This window comes from Pectinophora gossypiella, chromosome 7 (assembly GCF_024362695.1).
Source record: "Pectinophora gossypiella chromosome 7, ilPecGoss1.1, whole genome shotgun sequence".
Lineage (NCBI taxonomy): Eukaryota > Metazoa > Arthropoda > Insecta > Lepidoptera > Gelechiidae > Pectinophora > Pectinophora gossypiella.
In genome coordinates, this window is record NC_065410.1 from 4,042,966 (window position 1) to 4,063,512 (window position 20,547).

Consider the following 20,547-nt stretch of genomic DNA (forward strand, 5'->3'; position numbering starts at 1 on the left):
AAGTAAGTGCGCAATGCAAACAAATTTCAAATAGCAATATTGCTTTTAACCCCCCTGTGCCGTGTTTATCAAAACTTACAAGTCTACACGTTCACAAGCTACAAGTTACTCACAAATACGTGTAAATTACGTTTGTAAATAAAAAGAGTTATTGGAAAATATACTTGTCAAATAAATATTGACACCTGTAACATGTAATTTACATGTATAGTTTTGATAATTAAAGCACATAAAACAATGTATAGTTTTGATAAACAAACTAGTTTTGAAAATTTATTATTAATTTATTGTAATTACAGGGCTTGTAAGTTTTGATAAACAGGGCACTGGTGACGCTCGGTTGACCGAGAATTAAAAACTCGGCATGTCATGGGAGCAAGCTACAGGAGCTGCAAAAGACCGCGAGGAGTAGAAATCTGCTATTCAAGCCCTACATTCCATCAGAGGATAAAAGGATAGAAGAAGAAGAAGACAGATCATTAATTATTTATCTTTTATTAGAATAAACTATTGCATAGCTTTCAGAATGGCACTATAGTACCGGTCCAGTTACCTAGACCTAAACGCGTAAATATACCAAATAATTTTCTTAAAAATATCTTACATGGAACAGATTAAGAGAAGGCGAACGTCAAGTCTTATAAGGAAGTGAAAGAATTGGCCTTTGATAGACGAGAATGGAAAATGCTATACTGACAAGAGCGTGGCTCTTAATGATGATGCAAAATACAGATATTCCTTCTTTATACTAGGTATAAGTAGGTACTATTATAAGTAAGGTGGTATAAACAGTCAGCGAATAATAGAGACAAATAATTGGCTTCCCCATACAAGTAACCCTTCATAGACAGTAACCATAAATGTTTAAAGTTACAATACAAATTCTTCTCTATTTTTTATCAACTAGTAACCACCTTAATTGTAGCCACCAGTCTATTTTCCTAGTACTTTATTCGAATTAAAAAACTTGAAACAAAATCAGTCGGAAAAATAAAACTAAGTATTCTACCGCACTATTTATAAATAATTACACTGGCAACACTGTATAGCGTCCTTCTGGTTTCCCCGACTACCCTCAGTAGGTATCACCTGAGGTACCTCAGTATAGTCGCGAGGGAAGGGTTCCTTCGCTTCCTGGTCTGGTTGGAGTCAGCCAACATGCCTTCTTGACCCTTGCCGAAGGGTGCTTTGGGTTCCGTCGATAGGAAGTAATTGCCGCGTGCCCTAAAAAGACAATAAAAGAAGAAATTAGGTAAGTTTTACTTAAGTAAGTACTTATATTCAAAGTTATGAACTATTTAGGCAATGACCTTATAGCCTGTTATGCTTGAGGATGAATATCAAGGATCAGGAGTGATGGCAACCGTTTGGTTCTGCTCATTCCGTGGTCCGATTATAATGTCTATGTGTTTGGTTTCGGCATTTATTAGGTAAGAGTGTTCCACCTAACGCGACAAATCGACAATATAAGGAATCACCCATCTCCTTCCATGGTCCTACCTACCTTGAGGTGATCATATAGATCGTATTGACGGGGATTCTCGGGATCATCTTTCCCAGTGTTTCAGTGCCTCATATCCAGGACTAGTTCTAGGAGGTTAAAAAGGCCACATTGAAGCAAGTCATCTAAGAAAGCAATATTACTAAGTATTTGATATTTGTCGTCATTACGCACATTAATATAGGTAGATACGCAAATGTCAAATTTAAATATTGTTTTCAGTTGTATAATAAAACTCACCTTCTATATTTATCAACATATATTTATTCATTCCTCTTCTTTAAACATAATACTCTTAGGCTTCTAATCCAATTTTATAAACTTCCATGACAAACCCAAGAACAATTCCCCGTCTCCCAACATTTTACTTTTTAACCGTATTTCTAATTCCAGCCAGTGTTGCAATCTCGCGTAAACATTTTACTCGTGAGATTTTACTCGATTGGAATCGACCTTACACTCGTCCATCCTGACACAGTACATGTACTCATGCACTATATCTAAATTTAAATGACCTTACACTCGGTCGGTGGATAAATTCAACTAAATGGTTACAATAAAATTGAAAAAGAAAACATGCTCAACATTAAATACTTATTAAATATAACAATCCTCTAAAATAAAATAAATCCTCCTTTTTAATGGCTATGAACCCATCAATTCTCATAGCCCATTGTACAACAGATTCTAGTTATAAACCAATCCATTCTTACAACTAGAATTATTACTTGCGAACCCATCCATTCTCGCAAGTTCCCTATTATTAAAATATCCTTAAAATAAAATAAATCCTCCTTTTTAATGGCTATGAACCCATCCATTCTCATAGACCATTGTACAACAGATTCTAGTTATAAACCAATCCATTCTTACAACTAGAATTATTACTTGCGAACCCATCCATTCTCGCAAGTTCCCTATTATTTAAATATCCTTCCTGTGAACTGCTGCCGCGGAGAACACAAGTCGCTCGTCCTCAATCGGCTGCACTCCCTCCGTAGCTCGTCTTCACGAATCCGCCCCCTTTCCTTCTCGCGATGAAGCTTCCATTCTTGGTCCAAAAGAACTAATTCAGGAGCACGTTCACGATCAGTACTACGTAGTCGGCTCCTACTACGTATTTTTCCTCTATTTTCGCGATAACTTGAACTGCGACTCTGCCGGACCTCGTCAACAGTGCGATAGCTACTGGTTCTCAGTGCGCTGCGTTCTGTTCGAAAATGCCCTTCTAAAACTCGAAGCCTATCCCGTACACGTTCGAGCTCCCTTTCGCGATCACGAAACAGTAAACTATGACTTTGCTCACGAATAGAACCTCGCGAGCGGCTTCGACTGCGAATTTCTTTGCCTTCCCGCCTGGTAGTACTACGGCTTCGCCGGTCCAGGCCATGGCTGCGTCGCTGATCACCTTTTTTCTGGCGTAACCAAACGTCGGGGCCCAAACATCTCATCATCGTGTGGCATGATCTGAAACTCGAAATACAAAGGTATGTATCACGTCTTAAAACTATATATCCTATATCTTTAAAAATGTGCTCTTGTAGCGCTTTTTCCCTTATTTATAAACAAAACAATAAGTAATCGTTGTAACAGTTCATGCACTCGTTAGAATTCCACCAGTAAAATGTATATCAAGCGGTTTAATAGCTAGTGAGCTTACCTATCCCACTTCTGAAATATAATAAAACTCACCTTCTATATTTATCAACATATATTTATTCATTCCTCTTCTTTAAACATAATACTCTTAGGCTTCTAATCCAATTTTATAAACTTCCATGACAAATCCAAGAACAATTCCCCGTCTCCCAACATTTTACTTTTTAACCGTATTTCTAATTCCAGCCAGTGTTGCAATCTCGCGTAAACATTTTACTCGTGAGATTTTACTCGATTGGAATCGACCTTACAGTTGAAGTGTCTGAACTGGGTCAAAGGTAAATTATACAATCCTAATCTAGAAATAGAAGCAAAAATCAATCTTATTTTACTTTTCGACTTGTTTTCGAATTTTATTTATGGTTTAAGTAACAATGGGTACGACGTTTGATCACTTTTATCGATGACGTCATAGAACATATTTCCAAACTCCAAAGAAACCGTTCGTTGTCAAGTAGCTTTGATTCAATGTGTTTTTTTTAAACCCCGCCCCCCACTATTCATCCAGCCCCTATCAATAAGGGCAATAAGAAAACCGTCAATCAGAATAAAAACCTGGTGCTAGTCAAGTCTCCGATGAAGATAGTGTTGTTGATGTTGACTTCTTTCGCCGCCCAGCTCTCGTAAGACGCAGCACTGACCGCCATCAGCGCGGTTGGGGAGGACAGCGACTCCACGAAGTACCGCCATGCCCGGTCGTGACTGCACAGGTCTGAAATCACGGAGGAAATTGGAAACTCACGCATGTAATCCTCAACAGGGTGGGCAGACCTACAAGTAATCAGAAGACAACTTGTACGGTCACGAGCATTAATATGTATACACTTTGGTACCATGTCACATTAACTTTTTTGAAAAATTGAACTGTAAGTCTCACTAAATGTCAAATATGTTAGTGCGACAGAGTCCTAATGATCCAACATTATATTGCTTATGACTGTACCTACTTTTAGTGGCAAGAACCAAGACATAATGAACTTTATAGTGGCAGTTAATCAGCCCATTGCCCTTATGATAACAACATAACATGGCTTCACGCTTGTATCCCCGAAGGGGTAGGCAGAGGTGCAGTGTTGCGGCCCTAGGGCAGAGCGGACGGTGCGATCGCACCGGGCGCCGTATTAGGAGTGGGCGCCAAAGTCAGCCAAGATGGGACCACCCTGGCTCTCAGCTGTGGATTTACAGGGGAGTAACTGGATCAGGCACACCTGCCCTGTGAATTAAGGCCACATAAAACTCACATAAAGCTTTTTTTACACCAGGTACCTATATTTTGATTATGCGCCCTGACCTTTCATTTAGCGATCACTAACCAATGCTGAGGATATTTTAAGCGAAACCCTAATAAACATCATATACTCAGGGTGTTACAGGGTGTTAGTAACACCGTACCGAATATGCGGGTGAGGATTCAACATATGATACCGAGTTGATATCAAGTGGAATTTTCCGTCGCAAAGGCATGGAAATGAAAATAATTTAAAAAATCACAATTTTATCATGAATTTTTGGACATTAATTCCACTTGATATAATCTCAGAATTATTACTCAGAATAATGAGCTGGATCATCCCCCTCAGTATCAGTTAATATCAAGTGAAATTTTCCATCGCAAAAGTATAGAATTGATGGAGGTGTTTTTACGGCTAATAGCCGGGACCAACGGCTTAACGTGCCCTCCGAAGCACGGAATCATCTTACTTTTTCGGACAATCAGCAGCGGCAGCAGCGTGGTGGAGTATGCTCCATACCCCATCCGGTTGAGGTCTGTGCCCAGCAGTGGGACGTTTATAGGCTGTTTAGGTATGTGTAAAAGTATAGAATTGAAAATAATACAAAAAACAAACATTAATTATGCGACGGAATATTCCACTTGATATTAACTCAGAATCATGAGGTGAATTATCCACCTCAGTATTCGGTACCGTGTCATTTGCATCCTGTATGTTATGTGCTGCTTCTATGCTGTTCTGGGAGCAAATAAAAAACATAGAACACGTTCAGCTGCTTGTCTTCCCGGGCATGTCGTAAAAACCGACAGAGAGATTGCGTCCTCTAACATGATGGACTAATGTTATGGGCGATAGGCTGATCCCTTATCACCATAAGGTTCATCATATCCATCTTAGGACTTCGTATCAACAGTGGCTGCAAGTTGTTTTTGATTACTTGTGGCTCTGCCCACCCCATTTGGGATTACGGGCGTGAGTTTATGTATGTATGTTATGTGGTAGGTATGTAATAGTCATTCATTTATCGGCTATTGTACAGTCATGAGCAATATCATGTACCCACTTCAGAACCCTGTCGCACTATCATATTTGTCATTTAATGAGACTTACGGTTCAATTTGTCAAAAAAGTTAATGTGACATGGTACCAAAGTGTATACATATAGTACTCGTGGTCGTACATAGTATATTATTATTCGTCTTGACGGTCCCCTTCAATACCTAACTTGTATCTCACCTTACGTAATGAAACGTGATCTGATTAAAAAGGCTCTTCCTCATAGATACCACGATGCCCTTTTATTGAGGAATAAATTTAATGCTACCTAATTATAATGCCACAAAGCCACTTGATTAACTATTGGAGGTATAGAGGTATTAGGCCTTTATACAAAGGCCGAGGTTCGGCTTTTGTAAATCTGTCATGTTCTTTACCACGCCAATGTCAGATGATCGCACTGATAAAACAGGCTTACATCTATCTAGTTAATTGAATTTTATCTTGGCCATAGTATGTCTATGTACTTACATAAATTCCAATGTGTTTATAGGAAAATAACATCGCACGTGAGGGGTTGATATCTTATTTTCAGTTACACAGTGAACGTGTTAATTTTATGTTTTAGTGGATTCATGGCCAGTACCTATTACATCTTTGAATCTTACCGTATCTTCTTAGTAAGTGGTTAGAGCGTTAGGCTCACGATCTGGAGGTCCGGGTTCGATTCCCGATGGGGTCATTGACTAAATCACTTTGTGATGCTGTCCTTTGTTTGGTAAGGACTTTACAGGCTTGAGTCACCTGATTTTCTGAAAAAATAAGTTGATTCCGTGCTTCTGAGGTCCCGGTCCCGGCTATTAGCCGTAAAAATACCGTCACCAACCCGCAGTGGAGCAGTTTGGTGCAGTACCGTATGCTCCATACCCCCTCCGGTTGATTGAGGGGAAGCCCAGCAGTGGGACGTATATAGGCTTTATCTTGAACCGCGACAGAGAACTCGTGACTTCAATTCCCTACACACACTTGCTCTAAATCACGTAATTCGATTTTAAGTATACAAGTTTGAATTTATCTTTGGCTCATAGATAGTTGTCATGTGGTTTCCAGTATTTGTGCCTAATTAATGGCGATAGGCTCGCCCTCTATTACATGGGACTAAAACATAGTTGGCGAGGTATATAGGTATACTATACCATCTCTATAGTAAGTAGTACTAGTATAGTAGTACTAGTGTAGTAGTAGTATAATATGTAGTGTAGTATATTTCTATATCATCATCATCACCAGCCCATTAACGTCCCCACTGCTGGGGCACGGGCCTTCCCTATGGATGGATAAGGAGATCGGGCCTTAAAACGGGATTGATGGTTATTAACGACTGGTAATGCAGCCGGGACCAACGGCTTAACGTGCCTTCCGAAGCACGGAGGAGCTCGAGATGAAAACTTTTTTTTTTGTGGTCACCCATCCAATGACCGGCCTTTGCGAAAGTTGCTTTACTTCAACAATCGCAGACCGAGCGCGTTAACCGCTGCGCCACCGAGCTCCTCAATTTCTATATACTATTTGCTTTGTTATGTTATACACCTCTGCCTACCTATTCGTGAATACATAACTCATTAAGCGATGGCCATTGGCCATGCATCTGGCTTTTTTATGTTGTTTGATTGACAAGGAGGATGTTGTTTTTCTTTAGTATTTGAGCTACACACGCCGCTGTTTTGTCATGAGGATAATTTTAAACGTCGAATGTCTTAAAAGAAGTAATTTGTTTCGAAATACCTATCTAATGTTGCCTTACCTTCAATCTCAAAGTGGTTACTACCTAGAATTCACCACTACCATCGTAATTGGATCAAAAGACCATGTGCCTTCTGGATAACTAGAGTCTTAGCAGGGATCACTCTTGATCTTATTCAAATTTTAAATATTATAACAATATTCATTGTCAGCACCCTCACTTTTGGCTTTCTGCATACAACTTTTGGATGGTAGCTGGTATCCTTAGCTCAGTTTTAAAACTTTTAGGGATAACAGCTGACTCAATAGTAATTATGTCACAGCCTGTAACTACATACTTATAAATGTAAACAAATATTGTCATATATTTAAGGCTTTAATGGTACAAATAAAGATATTATTGTTATTATTCCTAAGCTGTCACTTACCTTGATGACTGAACATATCGAACGACCCCGCTGCTAGCGTAATAGGGCCTGATGTCCACTGCGCCGCCATCGCCAGACTGACTAATGCCGTAACCGGGGTCATTATGGATCATCCATAACTTTCACTTACCTTGGGGACTGAACATCTCAAAGCTGCCCTCAGGACACCCAGGCTGAGCGACCCCGCTGCCAGCGTAGTTGGGCCAGATGTCCACCGATCCTCCAGGCTGACTGGTGCCGTAGCCACCGGGGTCACTGTGGATCACATCCACAAACTTGGCGCACGTGCGGTCCAAGCCGCTGTGGACGGCTAACGTGCCTTCGAAGAGGGCTCGTGCTGGATCTAGTCCTGTGATCCTGGAAATGTTTTGAGAAAAAGTTATTGCTCGTCTTGGCGGGGACGCTACCGTGCCCCCACATTTAACCAAGGAATGAAGCAAGGAAGGACGATGTAAGTGATGCAAAAATTGTTTCATTCTAAGTATCTTTCAACTGAGAAACGCCTTGCCTTCATTATTATTCGCCGTCTTTAGAGTAATTATTCACGATTGGATTACAAAACATATAACATAACATAAACTCAATTATACCCTAAATGGTGGTAGTCAGAGGTATACCATCGCAAGATGAACTAAGTAAGTACCCACACCTCACGGTGCTTTCTGTTAGACCAACTATCGCCATCCATAATGGTCGAGCTAACTGTGTTAGTAAAACACTAAAGATAAATTAATAACTTATTGGTGCAAGTCCGCTGCGGCGGATCGAATTGGCACTCCTCGTTTTAGAAGCAAGCCGGCGTAACATAGGGTCAAAGTGACCACAAAATATCATGATCCAAATTTCCAAATTCATCTACCTATATCTACTTTGGACCTCTTATGAGCTGTACACAGAATACATCCTACGTACCTAGGGACAATAAACCCATTCTCCCTGGCCTTCCTCCCAGCGTAGCCCATCAGGTGGGCCCCGAGGGAGTGGCCCAGCAGATGAACATGCGTCATGTTGAGGCCAGCTCTCGCCAACTGGACAAGAGCTCTGCCCATTTCATCGCCGACCTGAGTGAAATCATGTTAATATACATTTCTTACTTAAATAAAATGTTCTTATGTCTACTTAATATTGACTTTCGACAAAGGACATTGACCAAAGTTGTATGAAACTTGGTCCAAATATCCACCACTAACGAGACCTATTTACCCAAATAGACTAGTAAAATACTGAGTAGGTAATAAATACCAAACCGCAGTCAAAAATATGCTGTCAGAAAAAAGTTATGGGTACTTAAATGAAAAACCACGGTTTCGAAGGTCGTGGACATTTGGACCACTTTTGGTCAATCTCTTTCTTCAATAATTGCCATGATTACTTTACATAAATTTAATTTCCATTTATAGTCGGCTCGATAAAGGTCGAGGCACTGAATTTGACGCGAAATACAGGTACTTATATATTTTTTAATAACTTTTGGCTTAGTACTCCACCTAAGCTTTCAAAGTTACAAATAACAGGCATTTTTTTCTCAAGAACGTAGATTTTAGCCTTATTATTTATTCGTAGATTTTAGCTTTATTTCCTCACTCTTTTGAAGTAACCTTCTGAGTAACTTCAATTTCCAGATGTTTTTTTTTGTCGTTCCCAATCAACTAAGTAATTAGACGTAAAGGCGTCACTAACTAAAGGTACCTAGGTACCTATATTTAATCCTATGTTTTGGATAAGTTATGATAACTACCATCCTACTCACCTTTTTAGCATTAGGAACTGCATACAACACGTAACCCAGCGGTATACCGAGCACACCACTCTTGGCTTCTGCCTCCCAATCCACCAGAATTACATTCCTCTTCTTCCTGGCTAGGTAGGCGGATATAACTGCGGTAGTGGCGGGCCCGCCGGCGCGGCCGCGGTATCCGAACGTGTAGAAGACAGTTGGTAGACTCCGGTCTATGCACGGAGACTTGGCCAGCGGTAGAGGGTTGTCTAGCTGGGTTACTATGTAGTTGTTCAGAGATCTGCAAAGGGAGAAAGTATATCCTCTTAACGCCGGGATTTCCAGACACAATAGTTAAACAATGGGTTTTGGATTTTAAAAGAACATTCGGTCTTACGACTATATCATAATAACATAACGTAACATAGGCTCACAACTATTATTCCCAATTCGTCCAGTCGGAGGTGTATCCATCGCAAGACTAACTGAGTGATCCACGCCTCACCGAGCTTTCGAGTTTTAGAGTTGCTAGACCAACACATACCGCCGTCTATAATCGAGCCAACTGTGTTAGTAAAAATTGCTTTTTTTTGACGTGACTTATTGTAGATTTGCCGCAGATGGCATTAACTGCTTGGCCAGACAAATGGGGAGCGCTAAGGGCTCTCATCCGGTACAAAAAAAGACATATTTTTGTTTTATAGCACTTGCCGTGAGTTTCCCTAAAACTCACAAAAAGAAAATTTAAATCAGAAACAAAAGTTAAAGATCTAAAGGAGATGGTCACGGCCCATACAAAATTAACCAGGCCCGGCGCAAATGAAACTTATCTCATAATTTTCGTAAAATTAGGTAAAGTAAATCTAAAAAGTCCGCATCGCTGAAATATTTGACGTACATACTGAATTTGCCTAGTGTTTTTGTAAAGGCACAACATTTTATTTTTAGTTTTTTCGTTTATTTTTTTGTTTAAGTATTATTTTTTTTATTCAACAAACATTAAAATCCATTATTACCAGTTAAAACACATACAAATCATTTATTAAGTTATGTTTTAAATGCTAAAGTTCGAAAACAACGAGTGAAACCACAAAAAGTAGGGGTCACACTCAATGAGCAAATCAAGCAAGAGTAGGTAAATCAAAAGCATTTTTAGAGCTTTAGCTTTTTTAAACAAACATAACATAACAACAAAAACAGCCTATATACGTCCCACTGCTGGGCACAGGCCTCTCCTCAATCAACCGGAGGGGGTATGGAGCATACTCCACCACGCTGCTCCACTGCGGGTTGGTGGAACATATCTTTTTTAAATGATTTGTATATTTTTTACTGGTAATAATGGATTTTATTGTTTTCTTACTAAAATAGCAAATAAACAAAAAACATGACGAAAAAAATGTAAGAAATAAAATGTTGCGCCTTAACAAGAACATTAGGCAAATTCAGTATGTTCGCCATTTATTTCAGCGATGCGGATTTTTTAGATTTAAGTACCTAATTTACCTAATTTTACGAACATTATGAGATAAGTTTCTTTTGCGCCGGGCCTGGGGCAGAAATGACCAGACTCCTTTAAGTCAGATTTTTTTCGCCGGTTATAAATAAAATGCTGTTGTAAAGTGGCAAATGTACGAGGATTTCATGTAAAACAATAGGTAATTCCGTAAATGGTAGGTGAGTTAGGTGTTATTCGTTTACGAAAGGATGTAATAATCAGATAGGTCGCAGGTCGAAGGATAAAGACTATGTGTGGGTTTAATGCAAGCTTTTGCATTATTTAAGTAGGTAAACCAACTCTACCCTTTCAAAATATCAAACATGTTTCGTCTCTATTGCAAATCCTTTCCATTTATGAAATGCAAGTAAGAAATATACCTATGATGCTGATTCCTGTACACACCATCTGTCTGACCTTCCAAAAGGGAGAACCAGCCCAATACGGATTAGGTCATATTCCTCCGAAAATGCATTTCTCGAGAATGTGGGTTTCCTCATGATGTTTTCCTTCACAGCTGAGCACGTGATAATCATTTATGATCCAAACATGAATTCGAAAACAAATTCGACAATCATTGGTTTAGGGCTGTGCTGGATGCGAACTTATTCAACCTTGGGCGTAAATCGCGTCAAGTGCTTAATCGTTCCCAAAGTACCTGTCTAGCTACAGTTTCCGACGTATCGGATAGCAGATTGACCGACTATCGGAACTAGTCGGAACCAGTCAGAACCAGTTAGAAGGACATCATGGCGCAACAGCAACACTCGTGTCCACAGTCACGACCGCCGCAGGAATCTGGACAAATCTCTGGGAGTGGTGCGCGCGCGCAGATCAATAAATCTTGCACCCGATTCCCATCTTTCGTTCCATTGGATGTTGCAAAAGAAAATCTTAGTTCTGACTTAGTGTTATTTTGTGGCAAAGACACCACAAACTTAAATAAATTCACGTCTGTACCAATGCACATTTTGCAGAAACTGTTAATAAAAAAAATATAACAATGAAGTGTGTTTCGGAGGGCACGTTAATGAGGGACTTTCCATTCTTCATTCCCCAAAAACAATATAGATGGCGTTGTATAGATTTAACGTGATGTGTGCGTCGCTGGTGTTAAATATAAGTAAAAACACATGCTTGAATATTTAGAAATGGACTGTATTTAAATAAAATGTACAAAAAGGTGGAAAATGCAACACCCATCGCCATGATGGTTAAAGGGTAGAAGAAAGAATGGAATTCGGTGTTGCCATAATATAAAATAAATTTAGTGTGTACTACACATGATGATTACCTGTTTTCCCATTGCGCGGGTACATAATTATTCAAAAATACAATTTAATGGCAGAAGCATAATATAAAAATACCATTAAGTGTTTGTATTTGCTTGATTTTTGAATCAGATATGATATGGTAAAGAATTATGTTGCTTTGAAGGTCCGTGTTGCTCTATGGTTATGCTCTATGGCTCTATGGTATGATTAATAATGAGCAGAAGACGTGTTTTGCCTGCTGTAATACAAGGGCCATAACATTATTTAAACTCAAAAAGAATGATAAAAGATGCATATGAGCTGTTATCCATGAAATTAGAAGATTAAACGAAGGCAAGTCTGTACAGCGCCATCTATATTTGTATAGGGAACGTAGCCTGGAAAGTCCCTTATAATGTAGTTTCTCATATCACAAATACATAGATAAACAGCCTATTACGTCCCATCGTTTGTTCAATTTATGATTGTTGTTGTTTGTTGCTATTTATTGTTGTTGTTTGTTTTTGTTGTTGTTTAATTTTGTTGTTGTTGATAGTTGTTGTTGTTGAATGCTTACCACCTGCAAACTGTACCTAAAATTTTTACAGCGAATAAAATAATTATGAATTATGTTGTTTTTGTTGTGTTCGTGCAATAAAGAGTTTTTGTATTGTATTGTAAAATAAAAAGAAGGAAAGAAAATGCCGCAAGTGATGACACTTCACTAATCGCGAAATACATCTTCCGTTGCAGAGCATCGTTTCAATTAATACAATAAACTGGTTTCAGCATTTATTGGAGCATAGCTTTTCATAACTCGACTTTCATTTAACATACCCTTGAATACCCAAGTCGATACACGTTTGATTTGTTGTCTTGCATAGAAATAAGTAAGTTATGCATACCGCACTTTATGTACACACTGTTTTTATAATAAGTCATTATCACCCCTTCTACATCTTTTAAAGACGATTGGTAAAGACAATGTCTTTTTCATGACTATTTAAGCCAATGTCAGAGCGATAAGGTCTACCACACGCTCTGCAGATGTAAGCAGTGACAGGAGAGTACCACTTTCGTGTCATCTGGCCCCTTTCCTGCTAAGATATGAAACCACACAGCCGTTGTCGTGGACCTTTCCTCCATCTTGAACTCTGAGCCAACTTCAAAACCAATACCAGCGTCGTGGCTCACGCCGCGACTTATGCTGAGCGAGGTCCTTTTATTCCGGACTCCACCGCAGATGATCGGGCCGTCAGTGCGTTGCATTTAGAATACTTACTTAGTTTTATTATTATTGTGTTTATGATTTTGGTTTGTTTTTCTTTTTGTTTTGGTAATTATTTTTTTTTGTCTATGTACTTATTGATTTCCGTGTGGTTCCTGTCCTGTGTTAAATGTAATGTACCTGTCTGTCTGTGTCTGTGGTGTCCGGAAGTAATAAATGTTTCTTTCTTTCTTTCATATACATAAGTATATAATATATAGGTACCTAATACTACGGTATTACGTTAGTCAATGACTTTTCTACTAAAGTCCTATTACACTATCCAAGTCTGGACAGGGTGGTGTATTGGCTTTGTTTAATAACAACCTAATGGTTGTGAGCCACGATTTCGCTATACATTTTATACCTACGATAGGATGGTTTTTAAAGTCAAATTATTTACTTTTTACTAAACATCAAAACACATTACTATAGAATTTGTATTAAAAAACAACCTGTGACGTCTTGGAAAAACGTGATAAAATGTCGCACTTATTATTAAGTAAATTTTTCTTTATCAAAAGTTGTACATAAGTTAAATAGAAAAAAGAAATCGTTTTTTGGCACATTTGGATCTGTCTTTACCTAGGAAACTATCCAATTAGAAGCACAAAGTATAATTTTACCCACGATTGTATGATATTCTGGTGACTAGCTAGCTCTGCCTACTCCGATTGTGATTACGGGCGTGAGTTATGTCTACAAAGGAGAATGTGTTGATAACAACAATCTCGCATTTATAACATAGATATACTGCGGTAGGTATACGTAAGTACTGTAAGGAATTTTCGTTTTCGAATAAAAACATCGCAAGTTTCAGGGCTAACCACTTTCGCGGTTATCGGTCATTCAGCGGTCATTCACCTACGTTACGTACTTATTAAACTTTTTAATTGGAATGTTTTTAAAACGAACGTCTATATATTGTTGTCATTGTCATCATCATCAGCCGTACGACGCCCACTGCTGGGCATAGGCCTTCCCCTAGGATCTCCACGACGATCGGTCCTGCGCTGCCCGCATCCAGCGGCTTAGCGCGACCTTCACCAGATCGTCGGTCCACCTTGTAGCGGGCCTACCCACTGAGCGTCGTCCGACACGTGGTCGCCACTCCAGAACCCTTCCGCCCCAGCGGGCATCGGTTCTCCTCGCTATGTGTCCTGCCCACTGCCACTTCAGCTTTGCAATTCTCCGAGCTATGTCGGTTGTCATTGTATGGATCCAGTATTTGATGGATATTTTTTTACGAATCTTCTATGTTTACGGAATCCCTCAATTTATGTCAGGTCAAATAGGTACCAAGAGACAGTTAGTAAGAATCCGCGATAGCCCTGTTCTTAAATAGAACAATTTACATAAGTATAGTATGTGGTGGGAGTAACGGGTTCGATTCCCTGCTCGGGCTCTAAACCACTGATTGTCGAATTTGTTTTCGAATTCATGTTTGGATTGTAAATGATTATCACGTGCTTAGCGGTGAAGGAAAACATCGCGAGGAAACCCACATTCCCGGGAAATGCATTTTCGGAGGTATGTGACGTAACCTGGCTGGTTTCTCTTCGCGGGTTGGAAGGTCAGATATGACTTTGAATTCATGCTTGGATCATAGATAATTGATGTCTCGTGGTTTCCAGGATTTGCGGCAGGTTAATGGCAATAGGTTCGCCCCTTATTACATCATCATCCGTTTAAGAGCCATGCTACTTTTTTAGGGAAAAATAGGGCAGTGGTTTCCCTCTTGCCTTCCGCTCCTATTACATGGGACTTAAACATACACCTGTCCCTACTGCTTCGGGAATACAGACATCATTCTATGTAAGTATTTTCAAGAAGTAAACGTCATGCAAAGAAAGACTAACCTTCTTTAAACGAGGTTGCTCTATACCCATTATATAATGGTAGTAAATATTGAAAACATGGCCGTGACCATTGGCCAATGACCAGGTGTAATCGAGATTATCGCGACAACGGCTGCGGTGTCGTCGCACGCGCCGTTGAATAACAAACTGCCGATTTGACCGCAAAGAAAGCGCGCTGGTACACTCGACTACGGAAATTGTTTTAAATAATTCTTAAATATTCTTGTTTGTTCTTAAATCAGTTCCATAGGTATTGAAATGAATGATTGTTTTCTGTTTTTTTTTAATATAAAAACAAATTTTTTATTACACCCTAGTTTAATCCAAGTAAAAATGTTGCCTCAATTTTATCTGGAGTGAAATTGATTGCAAGAAATCAAGGTTTTGATGAAGAAAAATCGCATTAGAATGTGTATTTAACGTATGGTTTTCACTATAAGGACACGATTTCTTAGTTACCTGCTCTTATGATCTACCTTCTCTGATTGGACAAGTATATATAAATGGCGTGATGTAGTTACAGCTTTATATAAGAGGTATAGGTAACTATCGTACTGGAAAAACTTGATATTTCACGGTGTGCACGTCGGTTATGAAGATGAAAAACTATTGTTACAAAGAAGTACCTACCTACTTACTACAAGTTTTTATTCAGAGGAACTTGAAATGTTTGACTGTTATATTCAATAACATTTACGCGTGCTATGTATAAGTACTTGAATATTATTTTGTTTCTTATTATTAATAGGTATAACCCATCAATAATAAAGATGCTCAAACTCAATTCATGTTAAAGTTCAACCTTTAAAACGAACCATACTTGATACCGGGTTGAAATTTGCACAGAATATGGCAAGTTAGAAGTGACACCCCTTTATTGACTCCACTACTGGGGTACTAAAAATGCCACATTGTTGCAATTCATCTAAGAAAGCAATATTGCCATTTGACATTTGTTTGTATTGCGCACTTACTTTTATATGCGCAAATGTCAAATTGAAATATTGCTTTTTATATGAATTGCTTTGATGTGGCCTTTTTAACCCCCCTGGACTCTTTTTGCACATAAGAACTTATGTACCTAAGTTGGCGACATGTATAAGTTCTAACTGTATTCTAGGATATTTTTTTCGCTAACGGTAATTAATGGTATCGACTTCCGGTGTTCGAAGAACTAATCTTAAGTTTATTTATTTGTTGCAACTCAAATTCAATTCAAATTCAAATATATCTTTATTCAGTAGGTAACATAGTTACACTTTGAATCGTCAATTTTTACATAACGAACGTCTCATCCGCCTAAAACTACTGCAGCTTCTCACAACCCTGGTCGTTTTAATTATTTATTTCATCTTACACAAACGGCCTCCGTGGTCCAGTGGTTGAGCGTTGGGCTCACGATCCGGAGGTCCTGGGTTCGATTCCCGGTGGGGACATATCACAAAAATTACTTTGTGGTCCCTAGTTTGGTTAGGACGTTACAGGCTGATCACCTGATTGTCCGAAAGTAAGACGATCCGTGCTTCGGAAGGTACGTTAAGCCGTTGGTCCCGGTTACTACTTACTGATTTAAGTACGTAGTCGTTGTATGAGTCATGTCAGGGGCCTTTGGCGGCTCAATAGTAACCCTGACACCAGGGTTGATGAGGTTGGTAATTCACCCACACGATAGAAGAAGATCTTACACAGACCAAAATATTATTATTACTGTATACCTACGCTACGTATCATATTGACTAACGGCCTCCGTAGTCCAGTGGTTGAGCGTTAGACTCGTGATCCGGAGGTCCCGAGTTCAAATCCCGGTGGGGAAATATTACAAAAATTACTTTATGATCCCTAGTTTGGTTACGACATTACAGGCTGATCACCTGATTGTCCGAAAGTAAGATGATCCGTGCTCCGGAAGGCACCGTTAGTCTCGGTTACTACTTACTGTTATAAGTGAGTAATCGTTACATGAGCCACGTCAGGGGCCTTCGGCGGTTCAATAATAACCCTGACACCAGGGTTGCTGAGGTTGGTAATCCACCTTACAACCCATACATTAGAGGATATTGGCTAATTGAATCTAAGTGCATACAGTACGGTACTGCAGTTGATAGAGTACCTAGCTGGTAGTAACAGCTACCTAACTAATCTAGTATTCTCGCCCAGTTCACATTGACCGCTATTTCCTAATGTAGGTACCTATTATAGGTACTTCCATTTACCCTGCTTTATAAGCGTAGTATTTACTTACACACACTTTACAATAAAAACGATAAATGAGGATAAATTGCATTGCAGAGCTGGGAAAGGGGGGTTTTGTAACATAATAACATGATATAGCATCGCGTCTGTACCCCGAAGTGGTAGGCAGAGGCAATTGTTCCCAGTAGTCCCCTCTAGCCCTGTGTATGAGAGACAGCTGTGTTTAGTATAACCTACAACCACTCTTCGCCAGCTATGTTTTATGTCCCATTTAGGGAGCGAAGTGAGTGTACGAATGCAGAATTCAGAATTTGAATATTTGCACCCCGCCCCGCTGACGTTACTATATCTCTAGTTCCTCTATTCAAAATTTATAATAATAATAATAACTTTATAGCACAAAATAAGAGAAATACAAAAATATGTGTTTACTTAAAACTAAAGGTGTGCTTATAAACTAATTAGAATTCAGGAGTTGTACAGGGGTCCCCAAACTAGGCAATGCCTGAATCTTGGGGAACCAATTTCAAACACATCTTTATTGAGTCACTGACATACTTAGTTACACTTTGAATCGTTTTTATACAAGGTGTTAGTGACATCGTAACGAAAACTTTGAGGGATGATTCAGGCCATGATATATATAAGTAGTCTAAACATAAGAAAGAAATATGTATATCTAGTCGAGTGTACCAGTAATATGGTTAGTGATGTAACTGCCCGGCCCGGTAGCCCAGATGGCGCGACCTTGTCACCGGGCGCATCACTAGTCCGATGTCGCCACTTGACACTATGCAATACTATTGTCCAAATAACATAGGTATTGTGTGCTAATTTGGTTGGTTAATAAAAATTGGGTTTCCTTACTTTTAGGCTGTAAAATTGATTGATGGACAGGTTTTCTGACGTACCTACGATTCTGAGTTACTACGATTTTTAGTTCTGGAGACCTGCACATACCTAATAGTACACTTACTTATCTAAATAAACGTAAACACCAATATTAGGTGCAATGCACTGTGCAACATACATACATACATAAACTCACGCCTATTTCCCACCGGGGTAAGCAGAGACTATAGAATTCCATTTGCTTCGATCCTGACACACTTCTCTTGCTTCCTCCACATTCGTCAATCGCTTCATACACGCACGCCGGTTCAGAGTAGATCGTATTGAACCTTTACTCTTTTTTTTATTGTATTGTATTGCACTGTGCAAGAGAGCATATTATTGTATTGTAATTATGCTAATACAATAAGTGTTAATGACAACGTAGGTAACGAAAACTTTGACTGCGAGTCTTTTGTATAGTGAGAACATTGATCAAAAATAACAGTTCGAAAATGATTGAGTAAAGAATTAGTTTATCTATTTTTAACGGCCTCCGTGGTCCAGTGGTTGAGCGTTGTGCTGTGATGTTGGTGGGGACAAATCACAAAAATCACTTTTTGATCCCTAGTTTGGTTAGGACATTACAGGCTGATCACCAAAAGTAAGATGATCCGTGCTTCGGAAGGCACGTTAAGCCGTTGGTCCCGGTTACTACTTACTGATGTAAATTAGTAGTCGTTACATGAGCCGTGTGACGGGCTTATGGCGGCTCAGTAATAACCCTGACACCAGGGTTGATGAGGTTGGAAATCCACCTCACAACCCACACGATAGAAGATCTATTTTTAAATTTATTCACTATTAAGTAGATACGCGACACTGAAAATGACTTGTGGTTAGCCTACCGGATATTTACAAGGTTGCAGGCTGCTTTCTTTTATAATACTCCTGTGAAACTAATATAAAATAATAACTGTGTTATTTTAATAATAATAACTTACCCTTTATAGCACCTCAACGTCGCGGAATATGCATGCTGACAGATACCTTAAAATTTAAAGAAATGTACTTATTACTACTGATACTAAGTCGGATTGTGTCAGTCAATGTATGTGTTAGAACAATAAAATAACAGGTATTAATTTTTATTTAATTTTGAATGATTAAATTAAATACATTAAGTAACTGATAAAAAATGTAAACAGCATCAACTAAAGCTTTAATAAAAATAAATAGCTCTACTTGACCTACATTTGTATCAACAAACATACTAAATACTAGGTAAATCTGATATAAACATATTAAGATGATAATTATGTTTTTTTAAATTAAAATTACTCACCAAAGAAAATTAAAAACATCCAAAAAATATTTCGCTCTGGTAACATTTTTAATGTAGTTTTTCACAGATCACTTTTAAATATTTTTTTTTTTTTGTAAACTTTTTAATACTTTTTAATGTTTTTAAATTTCCCGCGTAATGTCAGTGCATCCTTCCGCCCGAGTCGGTGCGTGCGATACCTACTGACTGATTTGATACGCTGCGATTCAAACTTGGAATTGGAATTCCTTTTTAATTTAAACATTTTCAACCACGTTCCATTTTACAATAGGTTAAGGTTTGTAGAATTTTCATTGTTTCTTTTCTTTTGGACAGTGGTGATGTCGAATGATATGTACAGTCATAATATTTTCCCTGCTCATCCCTTTCGTCGCTAATAAAACTGCTGTCGTCGGTGGAGTGTTCTTGGCATTAAATACTTTAATTTGGTTTATCTGTAATGACTATGTATATGTGAAATAAATAAATAAATAAAAAAAAACATTCAGTAAGTACCTTGGTAATTACTTAGGTTCTGAATTAGGTTGCCAAAGAAATAGACCTGTTCAGTTGTTCCTTGGCGACGTTCGCAGAAGCTATAACGAAAATATTATGTGATAATAGGTAAGTATAATAGTAATGAAGGATATTTGATAAGTTTAGCACCTACTGTAAATATGTATATAATAATTTAAGTTTTGTATTTACGTGACTAAGTTACCACCTTGTGCCTGTATGCTAACTTATAGTTGTTATTATTAGATAAATAAATAAATAATATAATAATATACTTAAAGGCGAACTTCCCTTTCCCTTCCCAAGTCTACCAGTATTTTAAAGAAATTATTTTCTAGCCAGATGACTTCGCATGTTTTGCGCAACAGCCAGCCCTGTGCTAATCTTGTCGATTACAATGAAATAAAACACCGGAAAACCTTTGAAATGCCTTACTGCCTTGTGTTTTTTCCTGATGTTTACTTGTTTCTCTAATGTTTTTGCTTATGAATACTAATACAGACTACTTATACAGAGTAGCGTTTGGCGAA

At 38.6% G+C, this 20,547-nt stretch overlaps 1 protein-coding gene across 1 annotated transcript; it reads right to left on the bottom strand.

The window, feature by feature from the left end:
- Window positions 1–940: 940 nt before the first annotated feature.
- Window positions 941–19,646, bottom strand: LOC126368210 (phospholipase A1-like). Its single transcript, XM_050012108.1, has 7 exons — window positions 19,523–19,646; window positions 19,182–19,227; window positions 9,310–9,577; window positions 8,472–8,620; window positions 7,690–7,916; window positions 3,716–3,872; window positions 941–1,224 (listed from the first exon to the last, which is right to left on the bottom strand). The coding sequence occupies exons 1-7, from the start codon at window positions 19,566–19,568 to the stop codon at window positions 1,086–1,088; spliced, it is 1,032 nt and encodes a 343-aa protein (XP_049868065.1). The 5' UTR covers window positions 19,569–19,646; the 3' UTR covers window positions 941–1,085.
- Between the last annotated feature and the right edge of the window lie 901 nt (window positions 19,647–20,547).